This window comes from Rattus norvegicus, chromosome 17 (assembly GCF_036323735.1).
Source record: "Rattus norvegicus strain BN/NHsdMcwi chromosome 17, GRCr8, whole genome shotgun sequence".
In the NCBI taxonomy this organism is placed as follows: Eukaryota; Metazoa; Chordata; class Mammalia; order Rodentia; family Muridae; genus Rattus; species Rattus norvegicus.
Genome location: NC_086035.1, coordinates 2,785,004 through 2,798,452, shown reverse-complemented (window position 1 = coordinate 2,798,452; position 13,449 = coordinate 2,785,004). Strand labels below are relative to the sequence as shown.

The window sequence follows — 13,449 nt, the reverse complement described above, 5'->3', positions numbered from 1 at the left end:
CTGAAATATCCCACTATAACTGCTACCCACTATATATCTTCACATTGTTATGGGAAAGAGAGTGAGAGAAAAAGATTGAATTCGATAGATACAGAGAGAGCCAGATATGTACATTGGTTTTTTCAATATCCCTTTTACATGTATATAATATGGTTTGTATTCACTATGATATCTGATATACCTATGAAAGGAAGACTAACACAGTGCACTCACATAGTTTACCATTTTGTTCTTCATAGACATGTGAGAGAGGGATTAACACATACAGGGATTACTGCACGACATCCTTCTTAACACCAATAATCTGCCCATCTCGCTAAATATAATGAAGTCACTACTAATATATGAGTAACACTAGCTTTACTATAGACTATTTGCTTATTAGAAGCTTTGAGAAATATATTTGTCAATTATTTAATGTGTGTAGCTTTTATAGCAGAAACATTTTGTCAGTTGAACAGTGTAATTCAAAAAGGGTTGTGTTTCAAATGGTGATATACACTAAGGCATTGTTTCCAAGTCCTCTTACTTAAAGGAATGCCTTGGAAAAACAATTAGATACAGGACACTGAGGACCATGGTTTTTTTAGAATGTATCAACCATCAATACACTTAGAGTTGTGCTTATTTACATTGTTGCTTTACTTTAAAATTTTCAGCACACATTTAAATTTCTTCAGAGTCATAGTTGTACAAGCTTGCACACAAGAATTACCTTCTTTGTCTTCTAGATATTTGACAATGTTCCTCAATATTTTGGTCTTCTCAATTACAGCCGAAATTAGAGTAACAGAAAAAATATGGATAGAAGACACCACTGGGACCTGAAGAGACCGGATCAGCAGTTCACTTTACCCAAATCCTGTGGGAGGGAGAGCTAAACCTTCACAGAGGCAGACACACCTGGGAGGCCAGAAGAGACTACACTCTGCCCACATTTCTGACTCCAGAGGAAAACACCTTACGCCATCTGGGACCCCGGTGCACGGGTGCTCCCGGAAAAGGCAGCGCAGTGCCTTCAGGAAGAGCTCAAAAGCAACAGCCCACGAGCAAACCTGAGTCACAGGACCACAGGTAAGACCAACTTTTCTGCTCCAACCGACCTGCCTGGTGAACTCAGGACACAGGCCCACAGGGACAGCTGAAGACCTATAGACAGGAAAGACTACACGCCCGAAAGCAGAACACTCTGTTCCCATAACTGGCTAAAAGAAAACAGGAAAACAGGTCTACAGCACTCCTGACACACAGGCCTATAGGACAGTCTAGCCACTGTCAGTGATAGCAGAACAAAGTAACACCAGAGATAATCTGATGGCGAGAGGCAAGCGCAGGAACTCAACCAACAGAAACCACGACTACATGGCATCGTCGGAGCCCAATTCTCCTAACAAAGCAAACACTGAATATCCAAACACACCAGAAAAGCAAGATCTAGATTTAAAATCATATTTGATCATGATGCTGGAGGACTTCAAGAAAGACATGAAGAACTCCTTTAGAGAAACGCAGGAAAACATAAATAAACAAGTAGAAGCCTATAGAGAAGAATCACAAAAATCCCTGAAAGAATTCCAGGAAAACATAATCAAACAGTTGAAGGAATTAAAAATGGAAATAGAAGCAATGAAGAAAGAGCACAGGGAAACAACCCTGGATATAGAAAACCAAAGGAAGAGACAAGGAGCCATAGACATAAGCATCACCAACAGAATACAAGAGAGAAGAGAGAATCTCAGGAGCAGAAGATTCCATAGAAATCATCAACACAACTGTCAAAGATAATGTAAAACGGAAAAATGTACTGGTCCAAAACATACAGGAAATCAATGAGAAGATCAAACCTAAGAATAATAGGTATAGAAGAGAGTGAAGACTCCCAGCTCAAAGGACCAGTAAATATCTTCAACAAAATCATAGAAGAAAAGTTCCCTAACCTAAAGAAAGAGATGCCCATAAACATACAAGAAGCCTACAGAATTCCAAATAGATTGGACCTAAAAGAAACTCCTCCCGTCACATAATAGTCAAAACACCAAATGCACAAAATAAAGAAAGAATATTAAGAGCAGTAAGGGGAAAAGGTCAAGTAACATATAAAGGCAGACCTACCAGAATCACACCAGACTTCTCGCCAGAGACTATGAAAGCCAGAAGATCCTGGACAGATGTCATACAGACCCTAAGAGAGCACAAATGCCAGCCCAGGTTACTGTATCCTGCAAAACTCTCAATTAACATAGATGGAGAAACCAAGATATTCCATGACAAAACCAAATTTATGCAATATCTTTCTATAAATCCAGCCCTACAAAGGATAATAAATGGTAAAGCCCAACATAAGGAGGCAAGCTACACCCTAGAAAAACCAAGAAACTAATCGTCTTGGCAACAAAACAAAGAGAAGAAAAGCACACAAACATAACCTCACATCCAAATATGAATATAACAGGAAGCAATAATCACTGTCGGCGCCTGTACCAACAGGGTACCAAGAATCGGGAAAAAGCCTGTGGGATGAAAGAAACACACACACACAGGTTATTCGTGTCAAGCCAGAAGAGGAAGAGAGCCTCTGGTTTCTTTATTGACCAAACTATATATCCACAGAACACCACTTAGCAGGTATCTGCCAAGCACAGTGGGGAACCCTGGCTGAGACTTTGGTAACAAAGGACCGGCTATGTGACCTGAATAAATTAGGAAAATAACCAGGAAGGCCAACCTAATTCTTTGAGTCAGGTGAGAAGTACCTGGCCAGACTGTTCCCAGTTGGGGACAAAAAGCTTCCACATGCAAGGGCAGGGCTCAGCAGGGGTCAAACCTTGCTGGAGACCCGGAAGGGTCTTGTTCCGGCTGGAAACATTCCGTGAATGCAAACTTCTTGTGCCGAAAATTACAGGGAGAGGCATTTGATCCTACAATCAAAGACTAAAGCCAAACAGTGACAAGGCAACTAGGCCCAAATCCAATTCGGCTCCCACAACTCCTCCATATTTCTTTTATAAAAGACCATTAGGTGGAAGTAGTGGTCTGAGAGAGATCAGACATGCCTCACAGAGTGCCCAGCTCGGCCATGGTGAGCCACTCTTGCAGTTAGGACTGTACATCAATGGTTAGGAATGAAATTATGTTGTAACACACCGTTCTGGGATATACGTGTGTGTTTAAGGAGGGAGAAACTGGGCAGAGGAGCATTTGACCGGCCCATACGTTTAAAAGGGGCGTAGTCACCTCTGTCTGAGGATCGACCTCTCGAACCCCAGCCTATCTGACATAGGATCACCTTGTTGCCCTCAAGGGTTCGTGTCTAGATTGGTCAAGGGTCAGAGGAAGTTGCCCGTCGCTGAGGAAACTACATCGGGTCATCTTCTCATTCCTCTTACTTGAGCCCAGGGGCGAAAAAGTAGGAGCCAGTTGATAATAATTTAGGAGATTGTGGAAGTTGAGCCTCTCCCGATATGTAGTGGCCACCTAATCAAGTACATTGCCTTACTGGTTCTCCTCAGCATGTGAAAAGAAGCACAAGGGCCTTAGGGTCAAACTCGGAGGGCCATAGCATCAAGGGCCACAGTCAACCTGCTCTTGTAATAAAATTTAGAATTCCCAATTGTTAGCAACTACTCCAGAAAGTTCACCCACTATGCTTGCCTAACAAAAGAATGGGGGGAGGGTAACTCCAGCCACTGTAGACACAATGGCTGCAGCAGTAATGGCTGCTACAATAGTAGCGAAAACGAGATCTTTTCCAGGACAGTTCAGGATCAGCCATTCTTCCCTGGAACAACCAGCAGGCAATGGAACCATGTCTGAGATCTACATAACCAGGGCAGAGTTCCCCAGTCCACAGCAGCTTCACGCAGATGGCATTCCTGTGAAGCTACAGACTCAAAAGAGAAAAACTTTTTAGAGCTCTCCTAGGAACAGAGGGAAGGCAAAGAGTAATGGGAAAGACACACTAGCTGTGGGAGGCTTGGAAAAGCACAGTGAGTGAGACATAAGTCAGGGTAAACATATTAATGTGTGTGTGTGTGTGTGTGTGTGTGTGTGTGTGTGTGTGTATGTATGTGTGTGTGTGTTGTATTGTGTGACTTTGGTCCCACATATATGGGAACCAGAGCAAGGACTGGAAGTGTGCCTGTCAGGAGCTTAAGGCAGGGTAGTTAATAGGATACATACTATAGGAAGAGCTCTGCTGGTCCTACAAATAAGTGATCTCGATTGCCTGTATTTACAGGAGGATCACACATTTCCTTTAATCCTCTTTCAGGAGGTTTCAAACAATTGTCTGAATACTGTGAGGCCTTAGTATTTTTCAAACAGGGACCTATATCTGGAGATGAGCCTAGTGGCTGTTTGTTAATAACTACTGTCTCTTTTGTTGTGACCTGGAGTCTTATTTCCCCACAATTCTGGTGAACAACTATGTGTATCCTACCACCCTAATCTCTAACAAGCTGGGGTACCATGCTACTTACCTGTGTCTGTTTTAGAGGCAATCAAATTTCCTCAGCTAAATTCAACTTGTGCACTGTGAATAGTGCAAACCAAATAAGCCCATGCAAAGGAAACATAACATATGAATACAAGTTACATGTCTCGATTGGGCAGATCTACCATTACATTACTATAGTCCCCAGCTGAGATCCCTTAAAATGGAGGTTTCTCTAGGCCAGGCGCTTCAGCTCCATTTTCCTTCCTGAATTCTCACCTTCCCTCACTTCTCTCCTTCTCCCAAAAGCTTTTCAGCTCTACCTTTCCAATCACCTGCACTAGCCTTTATTTTACAAGTTAAAATGTGGAGAAGATTCCAATAAAGTCACTTGAGTATGTGAAATAGTCCTCATTCTAGGCAGCCCCTCTTGGTGAAGTGGAATTAGCATCAAAATACAAACAGCATTAGAGCAATCCACAGTGCCTCTTACTATTTCCTAAGCAGTGCAAAATCCTTTACATCAAAGATTCTACTCTTCCCACCGCAGATTAAATTTCGTGTGCTAACCAACCTGTGAGATGTGGTTTTCAACACCCCCTCTATCCACACACACAAAATTAACTCCACATAGATCTTAAATGGCAAGGAATAATGTCTACAGGATACTAAAGAACTAGATCTCCGAATTTGGAATCTTGTCAAAGACGGGTCTATGCGAAATCCCTTGTACCAAATGCTTTGTGCAGATGCAGCTCCCATACTGAAGTTATTCATTTGAAACGCATGAAAACACCTAGTGGCTAGGACCATAAGGAACCTCCAAAATGGCTGCTAATTTCCACCCAGCCCACGGAGGGCCACCTCCCCATCCTCAGTCCTCTGATAATTCAGGTTAGGGGCAGTGGTCACATGCTCACCATGATGAGACTTAGTAGCTCAGGGCTGGCACTCCGGAAAGCACTCACTGGAGATGTCAAAACACATTACACCAACCTTAAATGCCTGCTCAGCAATAGAGCTGAACCAGCAGCAGGGAACAAAGCACCAAGAAGAACCCTCTTCTTCTGCTTGGAGGGTCTTCCTGGAGGCCCTGATTGGCCAGCGAATCCTGAGTGACATAAGCACCTCTCTTAGGGCTAGATTGTGCTGAAGGGACACATCAGCTTAAGGTTTCCTGGGCCACCATTCTAATCCAGGAGTTGACCCTTTTATGATCTGCAAATTTGTGTTTCAGTATCAAATATGCCTGTCCTCCGTTATCCTACCTTTCTATCTTCCAGCAGGAATTTCTTCCCCCTCCTCCTCCCACTCCTTATTCTTGTCCTCACCATCCTCTTCCATATATACTGCTCCTGCTTTTCCTTCTCATGCTGTTCCTCCTCCTCTTCCTGTTCAGTTTCTTCTGCTCTGCCTCTTCCTCCTCCTTCCTCATCTTGTTCTTCTTCTTGTCTTGTTCCTCTTCTTGTTCTTCTTTTCACTCTTCCTCTTCCTTTTCTTTTCTACCACCCCTTTTTCCTCCCCCTCCTCCTCCACTCAAACTATACCTCCTTGAATCAAGATGGATAGCTTCTAAAGTCCATGATTCACTATATGACCCTTGAAAGATTGGGTCTTCCCAATTTAAAAGAGCTTTTTGAACACAAAATATGTTTGTTTCTGTAACTTCACACTGTAGCTAATATTCATCTGCTATATAATGTAAGGGTCTGAATATCGCTGAAGAGCCCAGACTTACATAGTATGCAAAAACAAAGAGGGCTTATTGTGCAGAGATGGTCTTCATACAGAGGTCAACCATTCTTTGAAATACCAACCCCAGGAAAACCACAAAATCATTTTATAGGGAACCAGGTAAAATCTCTAGCATAATAAAATATTTCTTTGGTGGATGCTATGAGGTCACAGGTTGTCAGTGTTCTGCATCCCTATGTCAAGAACTTTTAACCATGTAATGAAATAGGGCTGCCCAGTGCAGATGGCACATTCAGAGAAAAGTTATTTCCCATATTTATAGTTATCCCTGGACTGGTCTCTGGGGGTGTGTGCTTATGAATTTTTTTCTAGATTTTATTGCCTGTTCCTAGAGCTGGTGTCTCATGACTTCCTCTGTTAATTGTGGTCTATCCTGAAGCTGGTGCTTTATGGCTGTTTTTTCAAACAGGCCTGGTGTTCCAAAATGGATACAAGGGTTGTTTCAGTGGAGATAAAAGGGGTTTATCCTTCACTTTCAAAATAATTCTCCAGAAATGGGGTTTATCTTGTTCTTTCAATAAGAGAATCCAGACAACCCTGGGAGAAAAGCAGGAAGTGGATGCCAATCACAGTGGAACACTATTGGTAGCCAGCACATCTTCCTCAGTGGGAGGTGAAAACACATATCTGCATTAGAGGAGGTTTTCCAGATGGACGGAACCCAAAGCATGGATCTCTCTATGTATGGATGAAGTGGATATAGAGAAAAGTCTCTTTGAATATTGTCCACGAGTAAAACAATGACTGTGTAACAATGGCAAGTTGAAGAATACAGTCGTGTCTGTATGTCTTAGCTGGTCTTCAGCATATTCCAGAATTCTTAACAGGAAACCTCTAATGCTGGAAAAATAGTGATCTCTCTTACCAGAGTATGGCAGGAAGAAAAAGAAAGAGTTCCCATCTTCATCATCCTTACATATGTAAACTTCTACCAGAAGATATGGCCTAGATAAAGATTTTTCTTGTCAACTCAAAAGCTCCAGAAAAAAAAGAAGTGCTTTGCCATGTTATATATTCCAAATAAGAGAAAGACCTCACATTAACCACCTGTTTCAGATTAGGTAGTTGACTGCAGTAATTTGACGTGAAAGGCATTTTACCTCATCCTGAGTGCTGTGTGTCTGAAGGCTGTGACATTCTAAAGAAGACTCCATTTCTTTTTCTCCTTTTCTGTCAAAGGATATTTTCTTTATTTACACTTCAAACGTTATCCCCTTTCCCAGATTCTACTCCAGAAACCCACTATCACATAGCCTCTCCCCTGCTTCTCTGAGGGTGCTCTCACAAACCCACCCACTCTTGCTTGCCTTCCTGGCATTCCACTACACTGAAGCATTGCAGCTTGACAGGACCAAGGGTCTCTCCTCCCACTGATTTCCAATAGGGCCATCCTCTGCTACATATGTAACTGGAGTCATGGGTGGCTCTTTTGTTGAGCGTTTAGTGCCTGGAAGCTCTGTGGGATCAGCTCTGTGGGATTCTTCCTATGGGGTTGGAAACCTCTTTAGGTCCTCCAATCCTGTTTCTAACTCCTCCATTGGGGACCCCGTACTCAGCCCAATGGTTTGCTTTAAAAATCCACCTCTGTATTTGCCAGGCTCTAGCTGAGCCTTTCACGAGACAGCTTTATCAGGCTCCAGTCAGCAAGCATTTCTTGGCATCTGCAATAGTATCTGTTTGGTGACTGTATGTGGGGTGAACACCCGGTGGAGTATTCTCTTGATGTCTTCCCTTCAGTCTCTACTCCATACTTTGTCTCCTTATTTCCTTCTGTGGGTATTTTGTTTCCCCTTCTACGGACTGAAGCATCCACACTTTGGTCTTCCTTCTTCATGGGTTTCATAGGATGTGTTAATTTTATTGTGGGTAATCTGAGCTTTTGGGATAATATCCATTTATCAGTTTGTGGATATCATGTGTGTTTGTTTGTGACTGAGTTACCTCAGTTACTATGATATTTTATAGTTCAACGATTTGCCTAAGAATTTTATGCAGTCATTGTATTTAATGGCCATGTAGTACTCCATTGTGTAAACTTACCACATTTTCTGTATCCGTTCCTGTGTTCGAGGCCATCTGAGTTCTTTTAAATAAGGCTTCGATAAACATAGAGCAGCATGTGTCCTTGGGAAATGACACCCTTGACAGTAGTCACAAACATATAAAATACATTGTTGTGACATTAACCAAGCAAGTGAAATGTCTGCATGACAAGAACTTTAAGGCTCTGAAGAAAAATTGAAGATCTCAGAAGATGGAAAGATCTCCCATGCTCAGGGATTGGCAAGATTAATATTGCAAAAATGGCCATTTGGCCAAAAGAAATCTACAGATTCAATGAAATCTCCACCAAATTTCCAACTCAATTATTCAATGACTTAGAGGAATTTGCACATTCATTTGGAATAACAAAAAAAAAAACCAGAATAGCATACAAAATACTCACCAATAAAAGAACTTCTGTGGAAATCATCATTCCCAAGCAGTAATACAGAGCAATGAGGATAAAAAGTGTATGGTATTGGTACAGAGACAGGCAGATCAGTGGAACCGCATTGAAGGCCAAGAAATGAACCCACACTCATGTGGTCAACTGATGTTTGACAAAGGAACTAAAAGCATCAGGTGGAAAAAAGATAACATTTCAACAAATGGTGCTTGTTCACCTGGAGGTTAAGATGTAGAAGAATGCAAATTGACCCATTCTTATCACCCGGGACAAAGCTTAAATTCAAGTGGATCAAGGAACTCCACATAAAACCAGATACTCAAACTAATAGAAGAAAACTTGGGGATGAGCCTCAAATACATGGGAAAAGGGGAAAATTTACTGAACAAAATACCAATGGCTTCTCTCCAGGTGTATGTGTTGCTGTAAAATTATAAAAAAATGGAATGCTGTCTTTTACGCCCACTTGGTCGGCACCACAGTGTCCCAAGATATCTGGTAGATATCTTAATCTCAATCAGCAAAGCCTCTCACCTGCTTTGCTCTAGCCCCTATAACACTGCCTATGGCCTCTCTCTGAGCCTGGCAACAATCTGTCTACCAATGCAGTCCCCAAGGCAGGCTTTCACAATGCCAGAAATATACCTCTCAATTCCATGGTGGCTTAGAGTCCCAGCTGATACATACTCTATTAAACTTAATTCCCCACAAGAAACAACACACAATAACCTCTGATCCAATTGATAAGATCCTCTTCCCTCAAACTTTTCTGCCTTTCATCCTTCCCTCTCATCCAATGACAGGCCTCGTTGTATCTTGTACCTGTCTTCACTTGCTTAATGACATCACACACTCACCCAAGCCTTTTAAGATGACTGTGCTCTTTGCTGTCTCTCCCTGGCAGGTGAGCATCTCTCACCATGAAGGCTGAGCTGTTCAGTTTCAGTGGGTACAAGATCTACCTGGGACATGGGTAGCATTATGCCAAGACAGACTGGAAAGTTTTCCATTTTTCTTACTGGCAAAAGTGAGTCTGCATTCCTTTCCAAAAGGAATCCTAGGCAGATGAACTAGACTGTCCTTTACAGAAACACACACACACACACACACACACACACACACACACACACACACACACACAAACACGAAACACAGGCTGAAGAAATTCAAAAGAAAAGAACCCTCAGTACAGTCATGTTCCAGGGAGTCATCCCTGGGTGTCTCCTGCTGATATAATGCTAAGAAGAATCAGAAACCCGGAGTCAGGAAGGCTCATTGAGAGCAGACTAAAAGGCCTGAGAAGAAAACAAAAAAAGGCTAAGCGGGTATCAAAGACAGCAATGTTGGCTGCCAAGGCACCCATAAACCCAGTCAATAAACAAAAGATTGTGAATCCTGTGTAAGTCTCTGCTCTGAGAGTTGGTAGGAAAAGCTAATTTGGTAAATCACAGAGTTTAAAATAAAATCTGTCTTTAATTCTTAACAGAAGAAAACAAACAAACAAAAAAAGATGAATGTGGATTGGAAAACTTTTATCACCATTGTTAACTTGTAGGGTTTCTCTCCAGTATGTATTTTTCTATGTATTTGGAGACTATTATGTTGGGAAAAGGCTTTGTCACATTGGTTACATTTGGAGGGTATCTCTCCTGTGTGTGTTTTTTAATGTATTTGGAGATTACAGTGTTGTGAAAGGCTTTATCACATTGCTTACGTTTGTAGGGTTTCTCTCCAGTATGAACTCTGTGTCTAGAGACTACTTTGTTGTGAAAAGGGTTTAACACATTCATTACATTTGATGGGTTTTGCTCCTGTATGAATTCTTCTATGCATCTGGAGTCTACTGTGTTGTGAAAAGGCTTTATCACATTCCTTACATTTGTAGGGTTTCTCTCCAGTATGAATCCTTCTATGCATCAGGAGTCTATTGTGTTGTGAAAAGGCTTCACCACAGTCACTACATTTGTAGGGTTTGTCTTCAGTGTGGATTCTTTTATGCCTCAGTAGGCTGCTGTGGTCTGAAAAGGATTTATCACATTCATTACATTTCTGGGTTTCTCTCTGATATGAATTCTATTATGCCTCCAGAGGCTACTGTGTTGTGAAAAGGTTTTATCACATTCATTACATTTGTAGGGTTTCTCTCCAGTATGAACTCTATTATGCATCTGGAGTCCACTGGGTCCTGAAAAGTCTTTATCACATTCCCTGCATTGGTAGGGTTTCTCTCCAGTGTGAACTCTTTTATGCGTCCTGAGGCTACTGTGGTCTGAAAAGGCTTTATCACATTCCTTACATTTGTAGGGTTTCTCTCCAGTGTGAACTCTTTTATGCGTCTGGAGGTTACTGTGTTCTGAAAAGGCTTTATCACATTCATTACATTTGTAGGGTTTCTCTCCAGTGTGAATTCTTTTATGCTTCCGTAGCCTACTGTGGTTTGCAAAGGCTTTATCACATTCATTACATTTGTAGGGTTTCTCTCCAGTATGAATTCTTTTATGGCTGTAGAGTATACTGGGTTGTGAAAAGGCTTTATCACATTCAATACATTTGTAGGGTTTCTCTCCAGTGTGAACTCTTTTATGCTTTTGGAGGCTACTGGGTCCTGAAAAGTCTTTATCACATTCCCTACATTGGTACGGTTTCTCTCCAGTGTGAACTCTTTTATGCATCCGGAGGCTACTGTGGTCTGAAAAGGCTTTATCACATTCATTACATTTGTAGGGTTTCTCTCCAGTGTGAACTCTTTTATGCGTCTGGAGGTTACTGGGTCGTGAAAAGGCTTTATCACATTCATTACATTTGTAGGGTTTCTCTCCAGTGTGAACTCTTTTATGCTTCCATAGGCTACTGTGGTCTGCAAAGGCTTTATCACATTCATTACATTTGTAGGGTTTCTCTCCTGTATGAGTTCTTTTATGGCTGTAGAGTATACTGGATTGTGAAAAGGCTTTATCACATTCAATACATTTGTAGGGTTTCTCTCCAGTGTGAACTCTTTTATGCTTCTGGAGGCTACTGGGTCGTGAAAAGGCTTTATCACATTCATTACATTTGTAGGGTTTCTTTCCAGTATGAACACTTTTATGCATCTGGAGGTTACTGTGTACTGAAAAGGCTTTATCACATTCATTACATTTGTACGGTTTCTCTCCAGTGTGAACTCTTTTATGCATCTGGAGGCTACTGGGTTCTGAAAAGGCTTTATCACATTCATTACATTTGTAGGGTTTTTCTCCAGTGTGAACTCCATTATGCTTCTGGAGGCTACTGTGTCGTGAAAAGGCTTTATCACATTCATTACATTTGTAGGGTTTCTCTCCAGTATGAACTCTTTTATGCGTCTGGAGGTTACTGGGTCGTGAAAAGGCTTTATCACATTCATTGCATTTGTAGGGTTTCTCTCCAGTATGAACTCTATTATGCATCTGGAGTCCACTGGGTCGTGAAAACGCTTTATCACATTCCCTACATTTGTAGGGTTTCTCTCCAGTGTGAACTCTTTTATGCCTATAGAGTATACTGGGTTGTGAAAAGGCTTTATCACATTCATGACATCTGTAGCGTTTCTCTCCAGTGTGAACTCTTTTATGCTTCTGGAGGCTACTGCATCGTGAAAAGGCTTTATCACATTCATGACATTTGTAGCGTTTCTCTCCAGTATTAACTCTTTGATGCTTCTGGAGTCTACTATGTCGTGAAAAGGGTTTATCACATTCATTGCATTTATAGGGTTTCTCTCCAGTGTGAACTCTTTGATGCTTCTGGAGTCTAATGGGTTGTGAAAAAGCTTTATCACATTCATGACATTTGTAGTGTTTCTTTTCAGTATGAAGTCTTTCATGCTTTTTAAGTTTACTGTGATTTGCAAAAACTTTACCACATTGACTACATTCATAAGGTTTCTGTCTAGCTTGTGTTCTTTTATATATTTGGAGACTTGTGTAAGGAGCAATGGCTTCAACACACTGAATAACTTCAGAGGGCTTCTTTTCTGAATGAATCTCTTCATTCCTTTGAGGATGACTGTGAGCATGTAAAGCAAAGGGTTTTCCACAGTGAGTATATTCGGAGGGAATCTCTGCACTCTGACTTCTTTCATGCCTGAGAAGATAATATGCACATGTGAAAGGTTTACCACACTGATGAACACTTTCATCTGGATAATTTAATGTTATTGTTTCTCTAAATAATAAAGAGGCATCTGGCCTCAAATTTTTTTCATTTTGTTCACGTTCAAGCTTTCCCCTTCACTATTGGCTGTTTTGCAGGTTGGAACATACCTGAAATGGCATGACCATTTATAACATAGCTCAGATTTACATATCCTTTTTCTATAAAAGGTTTTCCAAATTTGAAGAAAAGCAAAAGAGCTCAGAGCTTTAACACACTAAGTGTTTTCCAATATTTATGTAGTGTTGTTCATACTATATTTGGGAAGTAATCCAGGAGAAACAGAAGCATTTCTCCATTCCTAGTACTCAAGAGAATTTATTACAAATCGAGGTTCCATATGTATTGCCAATGAAGTTGGAAAAATAATTGATTGTAAACATTTATTGTGTTGAAACAGTCTAGTATAACAGTCACCCACTATATGTCTTCTCATTGTTATGGGAGAGAGAGTGTCAGAAAAAGATTGAGATACATAGATAGAAAGATAGGTAGAAAGATAAATAGATGGAAGGATGGATGGATGGATAGATATGATAGATAAAGATAGATACATAGATGGACAGAGATAAACAGAGAGAGAGGTACACTGTTTCCTTCAATATCCCTTTTATATACATGGTTTGCATTCATCAAGATA

General features: G+C 41.1%; 1 protein-coding gene across 2 annotated transcripts in view; it reads right to left on the bottom strand.

Moving 5' to 3' along the window:
- Positions 1–2,544: 2,544 nt before the first annotated feature.
- Positions 2,545–13,449, bottom strand: part of Znf431l2 (zinc finger protein 431 like 2) — a 39,580-nt gene continuing 28,675 nt past the window's right edge. For both annotated transcript variants that reach the window (XM_039096287.2, XM_039096289.2), the window contains exon 4: positions 2,545–12,740. In XM_039096287.2, the coding sequence (XP_038952215.1) occupies positions 10,637–12,740 (2,104 nt within the window). In that variant the 3' untranslated portion in view covers positions 2,545–10,636. The remainder of the gene's footprint in view (positions 12,741–13,449) is intronic.